The sequence below is a fragment of the Triturus cristatus genome, chromosome 2_1, assembly GCF_964204655.1.
Source record: "Triturus cristatus chromosome 2_1, aTriCri1.1, whole genome shotgun sequence".
Lineage (NCBI taxonomy): Eukaryota > Metazoa > Chordata > Amphibia > Caudata > Salamandridae > Triturus > Triturus cristatus.
In genome coordinates this window covers 236,494,409-236,521,076 of record NC_140581.1, presented here as the reverse complement: position 1 = coordinate 236,521,076, position 26,668 = coordinate 236,494,409, and the positions used below count along the sequence as shown (strand labels likewise).

The following is a 26,668-nucleotide window of genomic DNA, read 5'->3' as shown; positions in this document are numbered from 1 at the left end:
ACTTCTGAGTTAAAAAATAATAATAAAAAAATAAGGAAGCCAATCATCACTCCATCTGAACCTTTGTTTAGGTTTAGTTTCATTCCAAGATTGCTTTAATTCACTTCTGGGTTTTTGTGTGTCGTGGGGAGCAAAGATTCCTATGGGAGGTAAATTGTGAACTGCTGCTTTTTTTTTACCATCACCTTAAGTGTATCACCCCTTCATGGGTTCGCATGAGGAACTTTAAATATCACAGGTAAGCTAAGCATGGTGACTAGCAAGTGTTGTGCAGACCTGTAAAACTCTGCCAAAGTTATTAGCCAGTCAGTGATTTTCGGTCCCTCAACACCTTCTCGGATCGACATGAAACCTGGGATCCTACACTGGGATTAATGTGTTGTGGACCTGTTTCCAGCTGCACATACTCCTTCTTTCTCCTCTTACATCTCTCCCTCTGCATCACCTAGCACCAACATACCTTCAGGTCTATCCGTGGTCAATAAATCACCTTTATCATAACACTTGTTCCTCTCCTCCATTTGTCTCCTTGGACCTTCTGCAGCTGTTTCAGATCTATTATGAGCTAACTCTCTCCTTTCTAAGAAACAACCCTTTATAGTCTCTGGTCCCTTCATCACATGCAGCTCTCACCTTTAACTCACCCTTTGAACCTCCTGCAGGCTCAGTTTCCCCCCCTTCATTTCCTAAAACCTCTGTCACTAAGCAACATCATCACATGTACCCTCCCTCATGCCCCTTCTCTCCTGTGGCCCACCCTTCTGTCTCTGCTCCCACAGTAGCACTCTCTCCTCCCTGCCACCTCTACCTCCCCTATCCCTTTGACACACGCACCTCTACTGCTGTAGTCTGTGACCATACCTCACTAGCAGTGCCTAATTTGTGAAAAAATAAGTGCCAGGGCCCTTGTCATAGGGCCACTGCAGCTTGCACCACTCATTGCCCCTCTCAGCACTGCCAATGCAGTACCAACACAGTTACTAACCATTACACTCCCACAAGTGTGACAATTCAGACTATTACAGCCCCCCAAAGTTATATGAATGACTTAGGGGCAGGTATTAGTAATCCTTAAGGTATACATATTTGACAAACACCTGTTATTGTGCTCATATCTAAATTAATTATACAGCGCCACCATTTGGCAGACCATCATAAGTGCAGTGTTGGCAATTAAGTGCCGGTCCTGAGCATCGGAAACCACAGGCTCAAATTAAGTGCTGGGGGACAGTATTTTGTATAAAGAAGCATGAACGGGCCATGTAGATGCATGGGGATGGGAAAAATCAGACCATCATTTTTGGAGATCTTTTTAGAATCTGTTCCATTCTTAGCGGATACAAGAATCGAAGCATTCTGTGTTTGCTAGAGTTTCAATCTTTAAAACATGCTTGCTGCCAGTTGGACAACTCCGTGCTTTAATTCACATTTTCAGAGTGCAGAGAAGGATTATTGGGAACAGGGTCTGCTCCGTACCTAGTGCCCTCTGGGCAGAGTTGTTTCTAGCTGACACTACGATAAGGAGGCTGGGCCCATGGGATGGCTGTAGAACATGGTCATTGTGGGTACAACTTGCCTTATTAGTGGGTTCAGACCAGGCTGTTGTTCTGTTCCTATTTATAATGGCCGTATTGTATTATATTGAGGTTGTCCATATCAATCTACATTAGTTTCGTATCCACAATATCTATCTTTCACTTGAATTGTTATCATAACCGGGTCCATCTTGAAACATAGGGATCTTAGATGGTTGGCTAGGCCACCCCCTGCTGGGATCCACTACCGCAATTAGATATGATAGACTTTTGGGTCAAGTGCAGTTCCAAGTTAATGCAGCGGTACCTTTGAGGTGTTAAGAGAGCTTGTAGATATCTCCACACTCAATCCCATATCAACTGTAATCCACATCTACATAAAATAGAATCCCCTGCCAGAGCTTTGAAGAGGCTCATCTCTCGCTATTGCTGCCAAATTCCACACAAAAAAAGGCATTTCATGACCTAGGTGTTGGGAAAGGTCCAAGGGACCAAATATTTCCTCTTGTTTAGGCCATTACGTGAGGGATTCACCCAGGCCCAGCATCCTTGGCTTCCAGAACAATAGTTTGAGTTCCGACATTTTTTTTTTTAATGGCCTTCCTGAATTTTTGCTACTCTGATGCTTTTTGATTCATGCTATTGGCTATGTACTGGTCTGCTGACAGAGCCTGGTGCTCTCGTTTTTCAACCTGGTCTCAACAATGTACTGATGCAGCTCTGCTGGGAAGCATGCACAGTATTTGAAACCAAAGCCTGTTGAACAAGTCTTTAAATATCACCCCATTTTCTCTGTCACTAAAACATTCCCTTCCATAGTGGTACCGTGCTTCATGTCTCACAGTTGTCCTGTTTGCGTGCTACTACGGACAGTAACCTGCCCAAATCTGATGTTCGTTTATGTCAGATTCCACTATGATCTAAATGCCATCGAAGGGCCATTCGCGAAGTAAGTCTGCTGCAATGTCTTCCTCACTCAGCCCATACATATCACAATCTAGTCCAAAAGACGTAGACAGACCAACACAAAAGTGCCTACTGATGATGTTTTAGATATAGGATGAGGGGTAAGGATTAACTTGTGTTACTGGGCAAGGGCATAGTACTAAGGGTATTAAGTTTCTCCACTTTAAGAGTGGACATGGCATTGCCCGGTCCTGCTTGTACCATCTTGAGTTTGTTTCTCTAAAGTGCTTCTCCTATTTCCTCACAAGCATGGTCTTTTTAACCTTTCCATTTGTATGAGCATGAGTTTCACTGCCGTGGGGTACTTTTTGGCCCTGGTTTGTGGTGCTTTGGTATCAGAGTTATTAGGGCAGGAACACCTACTGGAGGGTCTTCCCTCGCTATACCATATGATAATCCAGCATGGACTCCAACCGGTTGGCTACGAGTCCTGTGGTTTTCATCTCTCTAATTCTGAACTGCTTCTATAGTGCTTCACAGCTCATTGCCTTTAAGAAGATGCTCACAGGATTCACATCTGATCGATTCTTAGTGTTTTTAAGGGTTAAAATGCAATAACTAGTAGCCTGAGGTCTAGATTCAGCCATGCACCATCAGTATCCGGCCACTTCCTACACCCTTAATGTTTTTGTGTACACACAACATTATCAAAGATTAGTCTGTTGAGGTTCCTCCATCACCAGTATGTGTCAAAATGTGACTCGTGTGTTGGTGGTGCTGTGTGGGGAAGTGCGATTAGGTCCTATGAATGGGTTGTTGTGTGTGTCTTTGTTCTCAGACTCCTGCGAGAGTGTAGCATTGAAGCCTGTGATGCTCTATGTAGGGTGTCCACTCTGCTCCTTGTCATCACGGAGACTATCTCCAGTATTGGTCTAGTCACCTACAACTAATTGTTATTTGGCGAGGTTGAGCTCCTAACACCAAGAACTAGAAAGCGTCCGTTTGATGACATGGAGGGAGGTGGTCATCGTACTTGAGGCATAGTTGTTTGCCCTGTTCAGCTGTCACCTCTTACCACAAGCACCCATTCTTTAGTGTTTCTGTGTTAACTTGAATTATTCCAATCTAAATTTCAGAATGACGTCACAATAAAAAAAGGCAGCTTTAAGCTTGTCTCTTTTCAGCGGAGGCAGAAATTTCTCACAAAGAGGTTTGCCAGCCTCATATTCAATCCAACGTCTTCACTACTCTTGAATTTAAGAGTCCATATGCTATAAAATCTAAAAAAAAAAAACTGTGCTCACAGGTGCTCTACACATTAGACACAAATACAGTACAGTAATTGAATGTTGTGTCAAACAAATGAGGACTGCAGCTAGGAGAGTGTATTCAATTTAAATAAATATGCACTTTTGAGGTTTACAAAATCCTTCTGCAACTTTTAAGATTTTAAGAAGTTTAGTTGTACCTGTTTTCTCATGTTAAAGTATTTGCAAGTAAATCTTTGTTGCGAGTTGAACCCGTTTTTAACAGGACACCCCTTAAAGAAATTTTGCAATGCCCAATATATCCTTTTAATTCATTATACGTAATGGGTCTAAACCAATTGGGTGTTTTCCACAGCTAGTCATATGATATATTTATAAGGTATTTAACTTTAACCAACACTTAAAGTAAGATGCTAAGTAAACTCGAACAACCTAACTTTTTCTGTGCTGTTTCTTCAGCAGGAGTCCGTGAGTTCGGAATCGGAACTCTCCCAGTACTTTCCACATGATGTTCCGCACCAATTGTCATTTTCAGACACCGTGGTAACAGGCTCCAGTGACGAAGAGCAACGGGGCCAGCAAAGCAGAAACAGCTCTGTGGACGACGGGACAGCCCTACCTTACAGTGCAGGTAAATACCAGTAATAATCTTTGCTACAGATCAACTTTATACTTGCATTGCCTTTGGAAACTTCATGGGTGTGCGATATATGAACCATTTTCTGTTGTGGAAGACAATGATAGTCCCTAAATTGGGAACACAATATCACAAAAGAAGTGACACGGGCTGGGGGAGGTAACGCCGGACCAGATAAGGGCCCACGGGGAACCCCTAACGACAGTGGGACCACCGGAAGTGCAAAGGGCAAAAGCCAGCTAAAAAAGATGCATAAGGATTGGGCGCTCCTTTATGAAAAGTCTGAACTGCCCAATAACATTGAGAAGGGCGGGGCGACCAAGAGGGTCAAAAGGCATCAGGGGCCGACCATACCCAAATCTGACCTCGCCTCTTTGACTTGGAATAGAATCAATCAATCAATAGAAACATATTGTACAAATAAACTCCATTGATTAAGGCTTACTTTGGTTATGTTGTTAAATGTTCTTCTTTTAATTTTTATCAATCAACAATTTTTTCTTTTTCGGCAGGGATGCACATACAAATTTTAGTAAAGTGACTGAGTCAACCATTGTGAAGTGCAGATGAAACAAGTATTGGCCCTAACCAATAGGTCTTGCATTTTGGATGCCAATGCAGACCTACTAGTTTTGCCATTGTTTTTTTGCCATGCCAGGTTACTGTGACAGAGGCCGTCATGTAAGAAGTACGCCAGGTTGTATATATGAAGTCTGAACACTATGAGAGTTTTTAACTGTTGTTAATTACACAAACGCATGTGAAAATGCATCACATCGGCTCAACATTCTGGAAAATCATTTATTCTCCCTGTGCACTCATGTAACGCGCCCGACTACCTTCGGGTCGTGATCATGCTACATAATGATGTGGATTCGAGTCTCCGCTTCGGCTCAGCGTTCTGGGCAAATCATTGAATCTCCCTGTGCGCTCATGTAAATCGCTTGACTACCTTAGGGTCCAGATTGTGCTATATAATGATGTAGGTTCGGGTATCGGCATTGGCACAAGAATCTGGGCAAATCATTTAATCTTCCTGTGTGTTCATGTAAAGAGCTTGAATACCTTCGGGTTGAGATTGAGCTATATAATGATGTGGTCAAGATGGTGACAGACAGCACACGGCAACTCAAACATTTAAACAAAAGAAAGACATGACTGCCAATTTCATCACGTGATATATATACTGAAACAGACAAAGGACTATTGATTACTTTTCTGACGACGTTACCATCAATGGCATTCATGGATATGTACGTTCTTGCGCATTGTCGTAATTTCAACCTCACATAATCTTTACAGCAGTATTTTCTAATAAAATATGTTTGTTTTCATGTTCAGTCACTTAAGCTAGCAATATAGTATGTTGCCCATATAATCTGCTTGACCTTAAAATGACTGTCACCCAAGGAAATAATTGGGGAGAGGATGTGGGGTAACGGCCAGAGGTGCCGACATTGGATTGGAAGGAACTGGGTTTGAGTCATGGTGTTGGCTCAATATTCTAGGGAAATCATTTAATCTGCCCGTGCGCTCATGTTAAGCAGAGGATGTAGCCTTTCGGCTAGAGTGGTCGACCTCGGCCCTGGGGAACCTAGTTCGAGTCTCGGCAATGACACTACACACCCTGTGATTCTGGGCAAATCCCTTAATCTCCCCGTGCCTAACAAAAAAAAATGAATGTGCTTATCTGTAACGAAACTGGTGCTTATGTAAAGCGCTCTGATACCTGATGCCATGGGTCTAGTTCGCACTATATAAAACTCTTTAAAAAAAAAATTTAAAAAAATACCGTTGGGTCAAGATCGCGATATATAATGATGTGGTTTAGATGGTGACACATGAAAGTGGGTGCCATGGTAATAAAGCACTGAAAAGATTTACCATTTGTGTGCAGTGCTCTTGAACAAAGGAAAATGTAGTCCCTCTACAATTGCTAAAATGCGATAAGTGGAAGAGTACAGGTACTAGGGCGCTGCTCCATGGGAGTAATCAATTGATGAAAAGGTAGGACAAAGAGGAAAGATTAACCACTCAGAGGCAAGGATTTCAAAAGGACGCTGACATAAAGAAATGAAAAGCAGTGAGTGGGCTATAGGCCCTGAAAGTATATACAGCATGTCTCGGAGAGACAGCACAAGTGCTATCTGGGCTCGACCTATAAAGGAGATGTGTAACTATTGACCTTATACATAAACAACAAATTCTTTACACAATGATTTTCAGTATAAATGGTCACTAAGCGATGTTTTTTAGGAGCTTGATTATAGTTTAATTAAATATAAAACAGATCCATACCTGTTGCAATACTAGGTCTCATTACAAATGCCCCATAGTGTCCATACAATTACCATTACCAGTGGTCCAAGTAATTCCACTGGTGGCAAAATGATGGACTTTTTTTTTGGTGTATCTGTTTTTTATTGAGTTTTCGCATGAGTATATCATGACGGTTACACGGTTTTTACGACTAACATGGTAATCAGGTTTAATGTGCCAATTCCCACATGATTCTCTCCTGGGTTTCACGTATCCCCATGTTAAACACTACAGTATGTAATTCCAATGGAGACAGTCTTAATCTTGAAATTGTCCCGATTCATATTATCAGAGGCACCTGTGACAAGACCGTTGCGGTGTGAGAAGGAATCGCACATTTTATGACCGCTTTTTAAGTATGCTATAGTTGGTTGATTTTTTTCATCTGCTAAATTTGTCTTCTCAGGTTCCAAACATCAACACCAATATTTCATCAAACCTGCAGTATATAGGCTTGAATATGGTTCCATTTGGAAGTACAGCTACTTTAAATAGTATAACAATGTTTTGTGTTTCCCCTTTTTTCAGTAGCATTTATTGCTGCTCAATGTTGTGATTAAGCAACAGGAGACGGCTGTCTTAGTTCCAATTCAATGTGCACTGATTTGAGGTTTGTTGGCTAGAGTTTCTTTTTGCTATTTTAGGAGTGGTGTGGGCAGGTGCTGAAAAGGTAGGATTTAAATCTTCTGAGCTGGCACACTATGCTCTTCTGACTTGTTCTGATGCAGTCTGTCACCAGCACGCACGTGGGTTGAGTAGTTCACAGGGCATGATTCTGTATAAAGGGGATACCTGGTGGTCACTATCTAACTAGCTAGGATGAAAAGAACATGTGAAGTATTGCTTTTGGTTCTAGCTGATGGGGTAGGTGGAATTTGGTGAATGCCTACAAACTCACATATTTGAAGGGTGGTCACAAATGAATTTCTAGTACTTTTCCTCTTTGAAACCACTCGCAAATTTTGTCCTATCAAGGTCAATAATAAATAGATTTTCATTAAGAGGAGCGGGTGGAAAAACATCACCAATTCATGGAGGACTGTGGGAGGGGGTAGTCTTCATGGTGAAAAACAATTTCCTTGTAGAGAATAAATAATAAATATCTTAGTATAAATAGTTATTCATTTGAGAATGCATGGGTGTTTATGACTTTTATTGATAGCTAGGAACTCGTTGTAAATTTCATAATAGTCACAAGTGGATTTTAAACGTAGGACTGGGTTCCTCAAAAGATTGAAAATATAATTTGCTTGTGGGAGGTAGGAGGAAGCTGAAGGTTAAGTTGAACCCTGCCATTCTGATGATGGTACAGACACAAAAAGTTATGCAGAAACAGACTTTGATCCCTTACTCTATTACAAGCTAGGTAATCAGACCTAACAAGCTAATTCGTCACAGGACAGCATTACTCAATCTGAATCAGAAACTCTAACACAATTGCTCAATGAGCTCATTATTCTCCTAATGGTCAGTGGTGGACAACGTAGTTTAGAAACCTCTACATGTTTGAGGTTTTCACATTACTTTAATCTCCATCTGTGAACTACTTCTACTTTAATTAGCAAATAAGAAGTCTTTTGTATTGGAGATGTCACTTTTTGTAGATGAAAAAGTAAACTCCAGCAACCCAGAGTCTCCCTCTTAACATCAATTCATATTAGGTTGATGTATTGTTGAGCATGTTTGTTTTTTGTGATTGTGGAAGAGACTCAAGAAATGTTGTGTTGCTTCTAGTTTAGAGTCAAAACTATGTATCAATTTAAGTTTTAAGAACATTTATATAACTGTATTTATGCGTTCTTTTCCAGGGGTCAAAGAAGCTAAAGCAATTAAATCAGAAATCTTTGGCTCCCTCAGCAATGGAAAGTGTCCTGGGCCTATTAACAAGCACGTTGCAGCCGCTCGTCAAGCTAGCCTTAATGGCAGCCCCCAATCTGTCCGCAGCCCACTTCTGCGGCAGAGAAGGATTATTTCTTATGAGGGTGACTCTAGCGATGAGGACGATTTTGTTAAAGAAGAGGATCGACTCCCTCTTCAAAGGGGCCTAAGAGAAACCAGGCAGAAAAGTTCAGGCGAAGAGTCCAGTGTCACCATAACATCTTCTGTCGAAGTTGAGGAGAACAATCAGGACAATGGACTTCCCCGAAATGCCAGCACTGCGATCACTACCCCTTTATTTGGCAGCTCAGTGGAGTCAGAGGACAGCAGCATGGAGCAAATGGTGGACTCCCCCTTTTTCCCAATAAAGACATTCGATTACTCGGGAACACCTGAGCACTTTCCTACTAATCTGACCATTTCAGAAGGACAGGTTGAAGTAAAACGATCTCCGAAACTGGAACACAAGGCGGTTACAAGGGTAAAAAGCATGATGAGCGTTGAATGCCCCAATCTCCCAAAGCAGAAGAGTGAAGAGAGCTGGTCCTCCAACAAGCAAGGTGTGCGGATCCAATCACACAGCAGGAAGCTGGAAGGGTCTGATGACTCCGGACACAGCAGTCCAGAAATCGTTGAAGTGTCGCGCAACGAGCACGAGTCATTCGGCCTGGATTTGGAAATCATGTCCTTGCCCTTGAAAGTGTTGATAACACGATTACGAGCTGGCGGTGCAGCAGAAAGGGTATAGTGAAAACTGCAATTTTGTATGATTTTGTTGTTGTTGTGGTATACATTTAGTAAAGTAAATGTGTGTAATGAGCTGTATGGTGCATCACTTTTTTATTGGTACAATTTAGTTTGTTGTGTCACAGAGACCTGACGAATAGCCGTCTGTGTTGAGTGGTAATTAGTAGCTCTCTTACTTGTCTTATAAAAACTCCTAGAGCCACATAAGTGCATTTGAAGACATATCTGTGATCAATTTAGATTTCGATCAGGAACCAAATTTGCATTAATCATTCCATTGCATTGAGGTTTATCATGCAGCTCAATGTACTTTCACAGATTCTGTAATTGCAAAATGATTTCTGGTTTTAAGTGCTGACTTGTAATGTTTTATTCCGATTTCCACTCCTGATGTCAGGGCTTTTTCAAGGCTTTCATTCAAAAATATAATTTGACTACATTATTAAGAAAAAGGTAACAAACTCATGCCAAGAGTCTGCGTGCAATGTCCCTCCTAACCAGGCGTTAGGCAGTCTAAAGAGTGTGTTTCTGGAGTTAAGGGCAAAAATGTGGACAACTGTTATGTAGTGCTTAATTTGTAAAACACTAAGTGCCAGGGCCCTTTTCAAGAGGCCTCTGCAGCTTGCACCACCCATTTCCCTTGCCAGTGCCTACCAATGACAGGACAAACTCAACTGGTAACCCTCATACTGCTACAAGTGTGACATTTCAGGCTATTACAGGTCTCCCAAAGCTATAAGAATGGGTTGGCAGCAGATATTATTTATATTTAAAGTATATTGAATTATTAGACACTGTTGTGCTCATCTCAAAATTAGACAACGCCACTATGTGGTGAACTGTCATTAGTGCTGGTGTTGAGAATTTAGTGCTGGTGCTGAGCACTAGAAACCACGACTCAAATTAAGCACTGGTGTTATCACAGAGACAGAACTCGAAGAGCAAGCTGAGAATATACATACATGATCAGATATCCTCTAAGAGTTTACTGGTTATCAAGGTCTCGATGTTCTCACAAACACTTTGGTAACCAGGTTAAAGAGGCAACAATGGGTGCTCTGCACAACATGTGGAGATAGCAGAAAGAACTATACAATTAGCTTAGACAGTACTCAAAGGAAAAAGGGTTGGTTACCAAACAACCCTAATATGTCCCTCTAAAAAGGTAGACGAACAATCTCAACAGAATAATCCGAGCAATCAGGTTATAATAAAAAGTCAATGTTCATTCCTACAGTAAATGATGTAAAGTCCACTTTAATCCAATTCATCTGTTTGGGTCAAAGGAGGTGTAGTCCATAAATCTTCACAAACAAGGTTAGCAAAGTTCCACACAGCCAATGTAAATTCCCATCACTGGTAGAATTATATAGCCAAATTACAATGGTTTAGCCAACAGTACGGTTCAGCCAACATGTGTTTCGTCAATAGGTAAGTGATACCTCGACTTCTTCAGGGCTGGTATATCGATAGAAATCCACTCAATCATACAGTGTTGTTTTCTATGTCTTGGTAACTGGCTCGGTGTTGCTGGGATCAAAGTCCATAATATAAATGTATTCCATTATAACGGCAAAAAAGTAGATCTTCAAGTAGAGTACTCCTCGTGTACGCACAGCGAAGTGAACTTTACATCATTTACTGTTGGAATGAACATTGACTTTTTATTATAACCTGAGTGCTCGGATTGTTCTGTTGAGAAGGTCTCGATGTTGCCTTGATAAAAGATTTGTGGAAAGAGAATTTCAGCGATTGGTTATATGTATCTGTATATTTTAACAACTGCTTTTATGGGTTTTACTGCAGCAGAAAAGGTTTAATGATTGTCAAAAAGTGTTGTGACTTCTAAACCTGTGTGACAGCCTTTACTCGAGAGGAGTGGTTTGGAGGTAATTTGTCTTGTGTTTGTTACAACTATGTCTTTGGTAGGAATCTATGGGAAGGTTGGCGTCCGGGGATGAGATTCTGTCTATTAATGGAGTCTCGATCAGCGGAATGACATATGAGGAAACTTGTGACTTCGTCAGGAACCTACCGACGTCGGTGTCTCTTGAGGTGCAAAGATCTTTATCGGGTATGATCATTTTATTGTAGTGTTCAGAGATTACTTGAAGCTAACTCTGTTTACAAATTGAAACTTGGTGTACGTATAACATTTTACTTCAGTTTAATAAAAATTATTTCACAAGTGTGGCCAAATGAAGTCGGTAGGAAGGTGTCGCAGTCTTTTGTAGTAAACAGATTACCTATGTAGTCAATTAAATTCCTAAATTCTGTGCATCGCGTGATATATATTGAATATTTAAAATGTTGTATTTTGATGCAAATATTGCAATGCATCTGTCGTCTTGCCCTGCTTCCCCTTTGCAGTTTCCCTCTACACCTTTGCCTGCCTACACAACATGCAGAGGGATATGCCACACTAAAGTGTGTTTTAACAATAATAATAATGATAAATGTTTTTAATACTGGTATCCAATTTAATGGACTTCAATTTATCAGCATTGGAAGGATGAATATCTGAAAGGGCCCTAACAATATTTGAGAGAGTCAGCTGTTGACCACCTACAGATCACTACATAGGTCCATAATAAGATTAACCCACTGTTTGTCAGAACATATCAGGTCATTTGTCTGCAAGAAACTTGGGAAGAGAAAAAGTCCTCCAATCCATGTATTTTGCCAACATTTAGAGGGAGGGGCTGCACTTCTATAATAGATTTTATTTTTGTGTATGCTCCTTTGTTGTTGCTTATTTCTACATTTAACATAGTTCACAGCCCTTTTAATGATCACAGCCCCCTGTCCTTAACCATTGGTGGGTTAAATGGTGGTGTTAGCATCGTGTGCCTCTGCTAAAGTACTATCTCTTTCTGACAAAGGTAGTAGGCATAGATAGTCTCAGGTGGACCCTACGCAGTTGAAAGCATCTCTTTTTTCCGGGTGCTGGCAAGAGATTGCCACATGTCTGGATTCATGCTCCACTAGTGCGGCTAATTTGCCACACATTTGTTGGTGTAGCACAGAAGGTATCAGCACTTCTAAAGGTGGTGGTGACAAATACTAGGTTGCAGGAACCAAAATGGTTTGATCGTAATTGTTCTAAGGCCCTCCTCCAATTGAAGGCTGCTTAAAAGTAGGCAGATATAGATAGGGATCCTGTTGCCTGCAGTCAGAGGGGATGCAAAAGGCACTTGCACCTTGTAAGCTTATCTTACGCATGAGTGCCTGGGATGAATTAGCTCAAGCCTGTGAAACCAAAGTTTTCTCTTTGTTTTGGAGGGTGATAATCAATTCTTGTTTTGGCGACGTAACTGGCCCTGCCACATGCCATCACATCTCTAAGCAACAGTAGAAGGAGCATTTTGAAGGGGTATATAATTTTGGGTTTAGTGAAGGTGAGGAGGACTGGGCTGGACTAGCATTGGGTAGAGCTAATGTGGTTTTCATGTTGGATGAAGTAATCCTGGGTATTCGGGCGCTATCTCCCAATAAGGCCCCAGGACCTGATGGGATACCCTCTCATTTATTTTTGGACGACATTGAGATCTGGGGTCCTGCCTTGACTCTCGTACTGAACGCTGCTGTGAGGGAGGTTGCACCGCCCTCAAGGTCCACAGCAGTAATCGCCCCGATTTTCAAAAAGGGGAACAAGTCTAATCCCCAATGCTATCAACTGATGTCACTGATTGATGCCGCAGTGAAGTTCCTGGAGAGTGTATTTAAAAAAAAGCTAATGTTGTGGGCAGATAAGAACTATATATTTTCTGAGGATCAATATGGTTTTAGGCTGGGCAGGTGGATAATGGATTAGTTCCTAAACCTATATCCAATCATAAATAAGTATACTGTTGCCTGACCTGAATCACTTCATCCAGCATTTATGGACCTCACATCTGATTTTGACAGGGTCAATCGCAGTAAGCTGTAGGATCTACTTCTTTCGATGGGGGTGGATCCGGATATCGTGCTTCTCATATCAGATTTACATGCACACTCTTTTGCCTTGGTGCGGTACTCTCAGGGCGGGTACTGCACCCTGACCTTCAGAACAAGTAGGGGAGTTTTTTTGTTTACCCTTTATTTTAATGGTTTGGAACGAGCCCTTCTCTCAGTGTAGGCGGAATATCAAAGGGTTGGGATGAGATCTCTTCTGGTTTTATTGTATGCTGATGACGCAGTTCTCATGGCACGGACCGCTGTGGGACTGCAGGCTTTACTGGGTAAGTTTGTTGCCTTCATGGCTAGTTTGGGCCTTGCAGTACATTTTGCAAAATCATATGTCATGGTAGTTGGCACACGTTCCACCAGCTCAAAAACATTTAAAGTGGGAAACAATATCCTGGATAAAGTCACAGTTTTCTCATACCTTCGGGTGCTGCTGTTCGAAGTGAACAATAACTGGAAGACCTTGACTGTGAGGAGGTAAGGTGAGCTTGTTAAGGCCACGGGTGCAGTGGCTAGTTTTGCCCAGAGGTTGGGCTCTAGGCTCCCCAGCAATTCAGTCAAGATTTATCAGGTTAAATATTTCTCTAAGGTTCTATATGGCAGTGAGGTATGGGGATACAGAACATTTGACAATATTCAGACTTCTAAAAATATCTTTCTAAGACATATGTTTCATATCCCAAAAGTACACCACTTTCTCTGCCCATGATGGGCTAGGAATAAAATATATAGGATACATAATTGCTCTGAGACCCCTTTTATGTTGGATCAAGATTTGGTAGCTCAATTGAAAAGGCAGATTCCTTTACATTGCTTGTCCCTTGATCATGTGCATAAAATTCCTTGGATCGCTTATGTGAAGGCAGCTCCTATCAGCCTGGGCAGGGACCATATATTTTGCAACCCCCAATCCCTGCGCCCTTTGGAGCCGAATAGGGTGAGGGTTCAGTTTTTAGAACACAAATTCTTGCAAAGAGAACAGACAGAGCTGAAACCTATGGACCTGGGGCATATGCTCTTAAAAACAGCGCCGGCTATGATACCATATTTATCCACCGTAACCAATGTGAGGGATAGATTTCTTTTGGTCAGATTCCAATTTAATCTGTTGCATCAACTTCTGGCATCTCCCAGTGGATGTAGAGGGTACTTTGGGGATCTGCGGCTGTGACAGTTTGTCTCCGCAGGACACCTTACATTTTTTGATGTTTTGTAAATATTTTAGTGTGCCCAAAAGACTGTTTATTATTCTGCTACTGAAATCCTCGAATTTTATGCAGATTCGCCCGTCTCTTATGTTCCTTCAACTCCTACCCAATGTACATGTCTTATCTGCTATTTCAGGCTTTCTAAGAGCTGCATTGAGATCCAGGCACTGAAGACCCTATTAATTTTGCTGCTGCTATTTGGGGATTTTAATATGAGTAGTATTAGTGCTGTTAATCTTAAGGGGTCTTTCACTTGCTGTTTTTATCATTTTATGGTTTGTATTTATATTTAGTGCAGACTGTTTTATTCTTCTGATATGTTTGTACCATGTTTTCATGCGCTTTTTAGGGTTAAAATCATAACTGAATAAAGATTTAGGACTACAACTCACTGAATCATATAGTGAGCTTTATAACGTTTTCCATTCTACCAGTGGCGCGCGGTGTCCATCAACAATTCTTTTACCTCTTCACTGCCCACCTCCAAATGTGGCTCAAAAACCATTTCTTTGTGGCTGGTAGTTTCCTTTCCCACCATCACATCTGCTCCCTTCCCCCACTCATTAGCTCTTAGAAAAGGTTCCTCCTGGTCCCTTGATTGGCATGCCACTGATGCACTATCCACCCTCGTTCACATTTGCTGATTGTTCTGAAAATGGTTTGAAATAGTCAATATGTACTGTTTTTGCTGTAACTCCTCTACAGCAATTGTGTCAAATACACTAACCAAATAAAACAGATTATTCAAGTGACAGTTTTTCCATTGAAACGTCACAATAAATTATTATTCAGTGTGTAGTGTCCTATGATTAGCAGCACTCCACAAATCCCGACTCAGCTCCTAGCTCAATTAAATACGAATTTGTTTACTATCTGAATATCATAAAATAATTACTCCTTTAAAAAATACATATATTATCTAAAAAAAAAAAAAAAATGTTCCCGAACCCCAAAAATGTTTGTTTTTAGAAATTTGTGTAATTTGGCATATTTTAGCCTGTAGCTACACACACCAATGCATCCCTCTTTTATAGTTCAAAATTCAACTTTAGCATAAATGGAGGCATCCCTTTTATATGGCATTTGGCGTGGCGCTATAAAGTTTAATGGGTGATAAAAGGAATTATATCTGAAAATGTGTAACGAAACCTGTTTCTTCTGTGAAGCATCTAGTGCACCTGAGCCAAGTTCTCGCTAGCTAAAATGGAAATCAATAAAAAAAAAAACTCTCCAAGCCTATGTGACCTCCTTTGCTTTAGCCATGTTGCCGTCAGTCTTATTGTAGAAAAATAAGAGTAGAATTCCAGACCTTCTTTATAAACTACAGTTTGTGTTTTGAAATATATTGTGAACTATTTCGAACGACACAGACTCCTAAACATTGAAACAAGCAGGGGGTATTGAGCTCCAGACATTAAAGAACAAGCCTAGGTTCTAGCACTACTACTAATGTAAGAACTTAAAATACTAAGGAGCTATTTCAAACCCCAACTTTTACCGAATGCCAAGCCACTTGGATTCACCCTGGACTCCAACCTCACCTTCAGTGAACATTACCCCAAAAAAAAGTCCTGGTACCAGCTCTGACTTTTCTTATAGAAAGTGACTTCAGAACTGCTGTTCAAGCACTTGTACTCTCACATCTGAATGGTGATAATGCCCTACTGCGTGGCTTTCCTTTAGAGGCATCCTACATGCTGATGAAACTCCATTGGTTCCTCTGGCCTGACCGCATCATCTTCAGAACCAGCTACATCATTTACAAAGCTATCACAACCAGCAGCCCGCTTATCTTGCAGACAAGCCCACCATCTCTGGTGGATCTCGGCACACACACAGCCAGGACATCATCAGATTGCAAACTAAGAGCGAAAAAGAAAAAAACAAGACAGCAAGCCTTTCCCTTCTATGCACGCAGGTTGTGGAACAACATCTGCATATTCATCAGGACCTCTCCAGCGCTTCTCCAATTTAGGAAAGAGTTGAGGACTCTCCTCTTTAAGGGACAACTACACCATAATGCATCAACTATCCTCACCCTAGCTTCATTTCCTCTTACTTCTTGACTTTGCTTGTTTTTGACTAGGTACAGTGCTCTGCTGCCTTTTGGCTAGGTTTGTGCTATAGAAATATGTATACCATATGTATACATGCATACATACCTTGATTGAGACTTTTGTTGCAGAGCCCTGAATTTAAAAATCTTCTTTTATGGCTGATAATACTACAGTAGATCCTCTTTGTTTATCACTATTGAAATGTATGGCAGATGAGAATCTGTTAATGATTTTCATTTTGGACAGTAGCCGGGTTCAAATTATTTCTACTGCCAGGAAGGTGGAAAATTCTCCCTGTCAGGGGTGTAGCTATCAATACTGCTGGAGAAGAAGCGACACTGGGCCTCATGGATGTTAGGAGTACACAGCCCCCAATTATAGGTTTCTTTTTCTACCACACCATGAGATAGGGCTTTGCAACAATGGTACTCCATGGTGTAGATTGGATGATGTTAAGGTACCTAATTTTGTTTTCTGGAAAATGCTCTGCTTTTTACTTGTGCATCTTTATGTAGCTTATAAGCACATTGGTGTTGTTAGACTAGGGATGCAAAGCCATGCTCACAAAGGGGTGTATAGAGAAGATGAAGGGTTATTTGTGTTCTGTGTAACCACAGACTCTCCCTTTTCTAATGCACTTTCTTGTTAACATGTGCATGTCAGGGAAGCATTATCTGCTTTATAGGAGATGCAGAATACAGACCATATAATATTAAACAAGTTTCAACTAGAGATCTTCTGTCATAGTGCTGGCACATGCAGGCGTGCTGAAAAGTTCTTATCTATACCATTTTTTCTTTTCGCAAAACAACACATGCCCTGATGAGCCCCCGGCTGATTATTAATATTTTCTGTCTGGCCTAGGAGGATAATCAGTGAATGCCTCTGCTGCTCTGTCCATTTAAGGGGATCAACCTTCCATAAACCCCCAAGTAATGGAAATGTGCTATCCAGTGCAGGTAGCCAGCCTGTAGCGATCCCATCTTTCAGTCGCACATGGTTCCCAGTTGCACATCATTATAACTGGGATATGTACAACCACTCATAATTACTGTGAGCAATACCATGCTATTTGTGCCTGGAATGGGTGTGTTTTTGCTCTTGATTACCACTTGAGCATGAACAAATTTAAAATAACTCCTACCAAAAGTCATTGCAACCATTTTGTGTAACTTTGTTTGCCCTGTGCAAAAAGTTGCTTGAGCGTTATCACCAAGTAAAAACTGATGGTAACTGCCTGAACAAACGGAAGTGTGGTTGCAATTTCTGGTCAATGTGTGTTAATCTTAGAATAGCAAAAATATAACTTGCACCAATCTTAGCTCTAATGCATGACCTACCTGTAAGTGACTATAGGTTTGGCAAGTGATATAATCAGCTCATAGCACTAATGATTTACATAAGAAATATGATTGCCTCATTAATTTTGATTGACATTACAATTATCCCTGAAAGCACAGTATCTAAGAAGGCCAGGAGGTACATGGTGGTCAATTAACGTTTGGGAAAAAGCTGCTTCTTTTGAACCTGCTTAAACTTTGCTTTGCTGAAGTTAGCTTCCACTCAGAATCAGCCATGTACTGGACGTCAGTGGAGACACTCAAGAAACCGGTTTGCAAAAAAGAATAATCAATTCCTCATGAAGTGATTTTAAAAAGATATATGATCACCTAAAAAGACTTTTGGAATGAAAAATTAATAAAGCATCTTATCACTCTTTAAACTTGTAGTTTCTGTCGCAGCTAACCCTCAGGATGTTACCAAGAAGACTTCATCTAAAGATTTTTGTAACAAACTCAATTGTCTCTACTCATGGAAAATTTAAAAAACAGACCTACTCTGACTTTACTGGGCCCCTTTCATTCCAGCGTCTGCTGATTAATCTAAAGGAGACGACCTCGCTATTCATCTGAAAACTATAGACTTTTTAAGAGACTTAAACCTTGAATGACTTTGCACCAGTAACACATTTCATCAAATTATCGATCTATGAGTCCTTCAGTCTTAAAAAGGTTAAATAAGCCTGTGTGACTTGTCGATACCATATAACCCAACATGCCTCCCTGAGACCAGCTAACTTCCTACCAATTGCTCCCCTGCCAGTTTGGTTAAGAACCTTGAAAATGTGATTGACCAACAATTGTGACAATTTTTTGACTTTTGCATGAGGCTGAACAAGTTCTTCCGGGCCTATGAGATTACATGCTGTGGTATATTCATGCGGAGTGTGGCATCACTTTTTGTTGTTTTAAGTATCTCCACAGCCTTCATCATCCTGGCACATGCTGTTCCCATTGAGCGATTATTAATCTTTCTGGGGGCATCAGAAGAACTATCATTTGGTTTCAATCCTTTTTGGCCCTAAAACAGTACGTAAAACTGTGAACCTCTGTCCGATCCCACTACTGCTGCCGTAGACATCTCACAGGTGGCATTTTTATCTACTTCTCTTTCTGTCATCTACTTTAACCTTCTAATTGACTTGACTAAGGATAAACAAGTGGCACTTTAGTGTTATGCAGACGACACCTAGATCTATGTTCTAGTCTCCTAGGGCTTATAGTCTTGTGCAGATCTGTAACATCTGATGCATGACATCCAGGATTTGGCAAACTCAAATTACTTCAAATTGAAGTAATCCAAGCCCAAAATTATCATTTTTTGAGTGAAGAATATGTCTTCTCTTATGTCCGTTGATGGCCCCATAATTTATGGTTTTCATTGTCCCCAACCAAAGTGGTTAAGAATCTGGACTTTCTTTTTCATGTGGAGGTCTCTATTGTGCCACATGTGAACTCATTGGTCAAATATTGTTGTTCCAGATCAACAGACTCAAACCTATTCTGCCACTTCTTTCTAAAAACCAAAACAAAAGACCGCATAGGAAGGTTTTGCAGAAGTAAATGCCAAGAATGATAACTTATTTAATTAAATATTCTCATCATACAGATGTATTCTACTAACTGAATAAGCGGGTGCCAAAATCAATGTGGTTTGTGTTTAGGTCAGATTATAGGACTGATATAAATGAAAGGGTTTTGTAATTAGGCAGTAATCCAGAAAACTAGATTTTCATTACATTAATAAATTGTATTTACAGGTATAGTTTAAAACAATTCTTGTAATATATTGAAGAAATTGGGTGACCAAGGAAGTATATCTGGACATGGGGAGGGGGAGGGTTCGATAGTCTGTTTGGCATCTTCAGAGTATGGCAAGGTAATGGGGTCATCTCACCTTCTGGGGAGCCTCTTCTGATTTCCTTACACTGACTGTGTATTGAGATATTTTAGGTTACATCTGTTTGCTGATTCTTTGACAAATCATTGAATCCGCGTTCCCAGGGCTAACAAGTTTTTTTACTTTTCATACCTAATTAAGATGATCAGTCAGTAGTGTGCAGTACATACCATACTTTTATTTAGCTCAAAAAAATTCTATAATACCAATAATGTGTGCTAGGAATACACATATATAAAGACCTACATTGGTACGATTGATATTTTGGAAAACATTATATTTACTGTATTTTCACTTTTGTTTTACAGCTGTGAATCAACTATCCAATATCATCATGTCTTCAGGGAGTGACTTAAGCAAAGACGATCCAACAGTAGAAACCAGTCCTGAAAAATATGAGGAACATTTTCAAAATGACCCATCTAAATGCCTTTCTGACAGAACATTGTTGTCTGAACCTTTGTTGTTATCAGCAGTGGAGCCAAAAGATGCACTACAAAGTCCTTTGAAGGATTGTCGTGAGAGTCCAGTTACAAATATTGATGAGTTTGATGGTGAACTAATATATTCTGAGAATATTCAGTGTTTACAGACTTTGGCCACACAACCTGGAGAGAAGGTTACTAAAGACAATGCTTTTGTAATGATTCAGGAAATGGATTCCTGCTGTTCCGGGGTTGATACAGCAGTAGCACATGAACTACTTGAACACCCAAGGGAATGTGCAAATGCTTCTCCTGCCAAAATGGAAGAAATGTTTGGATTTTCTGTCTTGGATTCCCTTAATACTACCAGAGTTTTCACTGTAAATAAAAACAATCTCAGTAACTATTCAAGGAATTTTGGCAATTTGACAGAAACTGATTCCCCCTCATCAAATTATTTAGACAATTGCAGTGATGCATTTTCAAAATCCATGTATGAAGCTGCAGAAGATTCCTTCTCAGACACTGAATCGTTAATTGAAGCTCCCACTGATTCCACAAGTGATTTTCCATTGTCATCCATTGAGACCAGTTCACATTTCTCAGAGACACATCATGCTACCGACTCAGAAGAAGAGCAGATTGAGATTTGCTCCTTGAACAGCAGTCTTTTTTACTCACCAGTCATGCTGGCCCAGTCATCTGAACACTCACTTCCCGAGACTCTTTTGTTTCCTAGTAAGCCAAGTGATATTGCCATTGAAAACTATGTTTGCCCTTCAGAAACAAATCAATGTGAATTTACGGATGCACTTGAAAAATCCTCTATTCCATCAACAAACTTGGAATGTTGTACAGAAGTGGCTGGTACAATATGTTTACAAAATTCACAAGTTTCTGCTTCTCATCTTTCCAGTAATTATGACCACGGAAACCAACGAATCACTGACAATGTCTCTTCTCCATCAAGCAGCTTAGATAACAACAGTGACTTAAATGTGAAGGAGGGAGCCAACATTTCAGAAAATGCTAATTCAATGGGCGTTTGTGAGTCTTCTAAAAATATTGGGCATTTTACCAGCCAACCTATACATGCCTTCTCTGCAGACCACTTAGAAGAAAATCAAAGAGAAGATGCATCAGCAAAAGAAATGGGCTGCATGAATTCTAAGAGTGAAGCAGATAATAAAAATGTTAACTCGTTAAAAATTCCTATAAGCATGCCGAAGTGTCCACTCCTAACTAAAGCTGATAGTTTGAATAGGACTACTCAAATTGAACAAAACAAAATTCAAGCATCCACAGATCTGTGCAAAGTCCACAGTTCTAGTCCCAATAAAAGCAAAGAGAGTACAGTGCCACAGATGATTCCTGTTCAGCAAAAGTTGTCAAACAAGGGAATTTCTTCTAGAAGTACCATTGAATCACTTATGGACAGCACACACAAATTACGAACAGGTCCAAAGTTAAAGGGATTAACCATCAAAAGCAAATGTAAAGCTAATATTGAAGTCTCCAGTACTGAAAGAAACGACAGGAGTGACTACAAAAAGACAGTTGCTTCCCCACAGCCATCTCCCAAGCTGTTGACAAAAAGGGTCTCAATGACTCATAGTTTAGCAAAGAGCAAAGAGATTGACAGAAATAATTCAAATGCATCTAACAATGTTAAATCTGAACAAAACAACCAACTCCAGAAAGTTTTGTCCAAAGTAGAACCTTCCTGTATGTCAGCTGATCAAAATGAGAATCGGTCTGGGCACTTCATTATGAATGGTGAAACGGCAAAACATTTAAAGGAAGGCGACAATTCAAGCCCTCAGTTTAATGTTCCAGAAAAATCCCTCAAACAGAATTTAGAGGACAGCAAAAGCAGCATGACACCACTCCATAAGACAACATTGCTTCATAATTACATACCAGAACTTGAGTCCATTAACAAAACAAATGAAATCCATAAAGAGAGTAGGTCTTATGTTTGCAATTCACAGTCAACTGTTGAGCACACTGACAAACCAGTTCCTCTACAAATACCTGCTTCCCAAAACTGTTCTTCGTCATTAAATTTTCCAGGTGTTTGTGAAGAACAATCTGAAGGTCAAGATATTCGGCGCACCTTTATAGAGGTGAAGCTATCGTCGTCTTTGGCACCTTTATCTAATGTCTCTTTCCCTGAACCAAAGCAAGCTAATGACAGGTCTAAAATAGAGACCACTGAGCAAAAAGAAGATTCAATGGAACTTGTCAACATAGGCTCATCTGTTAATACATATAATACATCAAGACCAGTGACAAGAACACACTCAATGCCAACACACGTGTTACCTAATTTAAACAAGGATGGCAGTGTGCAAATTCACTCAAACCTGGTTCACTCTATTCCAGACAGTATAGAAGTTCAAAAATATAATTGTGATTTTACTTCCCAATCAGTGATATTGCAGAAGGGTAAGGTAGATATAAGACCATCTGACAATGTTCAAGATCAGCAGCAACACATTGAATATTCCCAGGCAATCCCAAAACTAGATCATAAAGAATCAACATCGGTAAATGTAAAGAGAAGTCCTAGCAAAGCAAAAACAAGGCACGCTAAAAGAAACTACTATTATGAACTTTACTGGCCTCATGATCCCAACCCCTCTTTTTCTGTAAAGCAACGAATTAAATCTTTTGAGAATCTTGCAACTTTTGAGAAACCTCTTATTAAAGCTATTGATCTTCACTCCACAGCTCTCACTTCCAAACCCCCTCTTTGTAGGAGATCTTCGGGGTACATATCCTCGGGAACAACAAACATTGGAGATGTCTCTCGGTCTTTAAGACGGAGTTTGAGTTCCTGTAGTGACGGCCAGAATGAAGTGCCCTTATCGCCACAACTAAAGAAATCTCCATCAAGTGGTGCCTTAACACATTTTGAAGCAGATTCAATGGACTGTAACTCAAATACCACTACAGTTGAGAAATGTGTACCTGACCAAGATCAGGTCATATCACTCCAAACTCCCCCTGTTAGAAGAAACCGGTCTTCAGGAGGACCGAGCAGGCAATCCTCATTATCACGTTCCAAATTGAGGGAGCTAAGAGCGCTCAGTATGCCTGACCTTGACAAATTGTGCAACGAAGACTTCTCCAGCGAGGCCACAGACAGCCATTTCAAAACAGAATTAGACGGTGGTACTAAAGGATCTGATGAACTTCCCGCTCAGAGCTATTGTCACATGAATGGGTCCAGTCTGACAGGCAATGCTAAAGGTGGCAGAGAGAGTGGAAAATTGAGTAACCTATTGGCTAATGGGTGTGGCACACCAGGTTCGGCATCGGATGATGACCTGCCACAAGACCACTGCCTTGAGAGAAAATCGTCTGGAAAAAGTTGGTCAATCAGGTAATTGATCTCCTTTTTGGAATTGATAAAAATGTTTTTAACAAAATTGTTGTTTGTGTTTCTTGAAATGAGAATTGAAAATCGAGCTGATGTATATTATGGTATGAAAATATTTCTTTTTTTAAATTTGAATACATTTACATATTTAGGAACTGAAAAAGTACAGGAGGTACATGAATTGCAATCACCCTATCTCGCAGAACCTTTGGTGCCGGTTGCATCTTGTTATCATCTGTCCATACATCCATAGGATTTCTTCTTCTTCCTCTTTCTGGAAACCTTCTGTTAGGGACAAATGTAAATTGGAGTTTAGCATAGCTATAGTATACTTGAATTGAGAGCTCAGATGGGTTTAGTGGGATCAAGATTTCAAGGACTTCTTATTAAAAAGTTTATAAAAAGGGGACTTTCAACTATGAATCAATGGATAACTTCAGTATTTATCTAATGGGATACACACTTTTCTTTTACCTTATCTTAAAAAAAAAATCTCCTATTATAATAATAAAACCATTACTGTTATAAAAGTATATTTGCTTATTAGGCATGATAAAGCTCTCCCAGGTTTTTTGCGATTAGAAATACATTTTGCTCAATTGTCAGGGTTCTAACTCTTTTCGTAGTGCTCTTTGAGCCTAAGGACTGCTAAATGTTCTCTGGACATTTATCTCAGCTTACATAAACGCTTTTGCCCATGATGGTCCTTTTATTGTGTATCACTGTGTTTATTTTGATCTGAAATATCTCAAAGACTTTCAGACTTTGTGGCCTTAAATGTGTCCGGGTGATCTATTCCTATTTTAGAACTTTGGTGAATGATATGACCATTAATTCCTGACTATTTTGTTACCTGAAATGTAAAAAGAAGACTTTCAGTCAACCATAGATTTGAAACATTCACTCATTAGAAGTGCACCACATGGACTTTATTCTAGTGAAGCTGGTCTCTGTTTAACTCATCTGGCATTTTTTAAAATTAGGATATGCAAAATCTGACAACATTTAGTCTATAAACAGTGATGCCATCAAATGTTTTGATGTCTTTGAGCTGTTTTTAAAATCTTCTTGAGTGTGCCTAGCTATTCCCAATGTGCCAAAAATATATTTTTTTAAATATAAGGGCAGAATCAATCATGCAATCAGCAGTTTCTAAAGATACATGAGTTTGAATCAATAGGATTCCAGTCTACAACTCTAGTTTATGCTTCATTTTATTTAATCCCTTAGTAGAACATTTCTTCTCTCCACAGAGCAAGCTATGGTTCTTATTGTTAACTTCAAGTATAGGCATTTTCAGAGTCCTACCCAACGTAGTATTTTCATGCACAGCTGAATTATGAAACTTGACTAATTTCAATCTATATATTGGAGCTATGCTTTGAGTGAGGCCTTCATCAGGAACATGATCCTGGTTTATTTCATCTCTTTAGAAACAAAATGTGACAAATTGTATGAAAAGTAATGTATTTACACTAATAAGGCTTAGAAAGTGTTTCTATATTTCATCATACCGGCGTCTATATTTGTGTCTCAGTCAGATTTGTGTTATGGGCAGGGTTCCACGTGATACTCCCTGAAAGAAGATAAAAAATCTTTGAGTCACTTCAGATAGGTGTTGCTTCAATCAAAGCACACCTTGCCATTCAGCTTGCAAGGCTTACTAACAGTCTTCTATACATTTTGATAATACGTCTTTTTTGGCACTTAATTAAGCATTAGGCAGAAGTTCTTAACACCATGATCCCAATGAATTGCCTGTAAAAGTCCATTTAGTGCAGTTCTAATGATAGTGTCTATTCTATGATTGCGCGAAGCCTGTTGACCAGTTGAATTTCTTGAGGCTCCCACCTTTGTAAAGTTTAAAGGGCTGAACCCCTTACCAAATTATTTTCTAAACTGCACATCCATGTTATTAAATGTGCCATTAAACATAGAATTGAAGTAATACCAGTGTGCTCCAGTTATTGCTTTGGCAAGTGTCACTTTCTTACTTTCCTGTAGTAGAGGTTACATTTTATGCCATAATTTTAGATAGGAATTGCTACTATTTTATCCATTATATACTTGCTGAGCATGAAAATTTTAGGCAAATGTTAATAACCTTATTTTTTTTGTGACTTTGAGATTTGATAGATCCAAGCCAGAGGAATTTATATTCTGGCACCAGTTTTTCAGAAACGTTTTTTGATCTAGGCATCATCAGCTCAGTTTTACTAGTGTTAAGAGACAACATTTGTCATCCATCCTATTCTTGATTATCCTATTTGTATTAAATCATATTTATTTTACTTTAATGCAAGCTTTTTTTCAGGATTAGACGATGTATGCAGTGAGCAAAAAGCTAATATACTGTGTAAATAATGTGTAGGGAATTGATGTTTTGTCGCTTTAGTATGGCATTAGATTATCTGTGAGTAAATTGGGGTTAGAATGGTATGAGGAGGGGGAGGCAATGGACCATTTCCTTAGGTAAATAAGAATGCCAGAGAAACCCCCAAGTGAAATAATGAACGGTTAAGAACAAATGAAACTGGAAAGGAAGGATGAGTGACAAGGGTTAAGAACAAATTGGACTCCGAGATTGCAGGTTTGAACACTGGTGGAGGGAGATTGTTTTAGGGAATATTTCCTCTTAGACTTCTCCTTTGGTACATATTCAGCTGGTGACGTAACGGGGTTATGGTAGTTGTCTTCCATAGTTGTCCCATTGTCATTTGCACATTCATGGACATCACACCTGCTAAAAATAGATGCAAGATGCAAGATGTATGAATCTATGCCCTGGTCATGTGCATTTTTATTCTGTTGTGTGCTAACAATGACCAGGCTTATCCATGTAGTCCCATATATACTCGTTTAGACCAAAATGTTTGACTTTAAAAACAGCAAAGGATAAACCATGATCTTTTTATATTCTTTATTTGTGCTTACTGGTTACTGAACAAATCTGAATCAGCCTATTCAGAGCATAAATAAATACAATAAACATAACCCAAAAGGCATACTGAAGACCTTGGTATCGATATCAGATTTTTTATTTTCAATCTTACATTCATCTCATAAGTACAAACAAATTTACATCTTGTGTGAAAAAGGTAGCACCTAAGAAGGA

General features: G+C 39.8%; 1 protein-coding gene across 5 annotated transcripts in view; it reads left to right on the top strand.

Annotated features, from left to right (window-relative positions):
* The window catches only part of PDZD2 (PDZ domain containing 2), a 1,178,280-nt gene that overhangs the window by 1,047,552 nt on the left and 104,060 nt on the right, over window positions 1–26,668 (top strand). For 3 of the 5 annotated variants that reach the window (XM_085630578.1, XM_085630555.1, XM_085630587.1), the window contains 4 exons: window positions 4,169–4,340; window positions 8,474–9,285; window positions 11,220–11,364; window positions 20,052–23,556. In XM_085630578.1, the coding sequence (XP_085486704.1) occupies window positions 4,169–4,340; window positions 8,474–9,285; window positions 11,220–11,364; window positions 20,052–23,556 (4,634 nt within the window). The remainder of the gene's footprint in view (window positions 1–4,168; window positions 4,341–8,473; window positions 9,286–11,219; window positions 11,365–20,051; window positions 23,557–26,668) is intronic. The other 2 variants (XM_085630570.1, XM_085630563.1) reach the window with 1 other exon arrangement.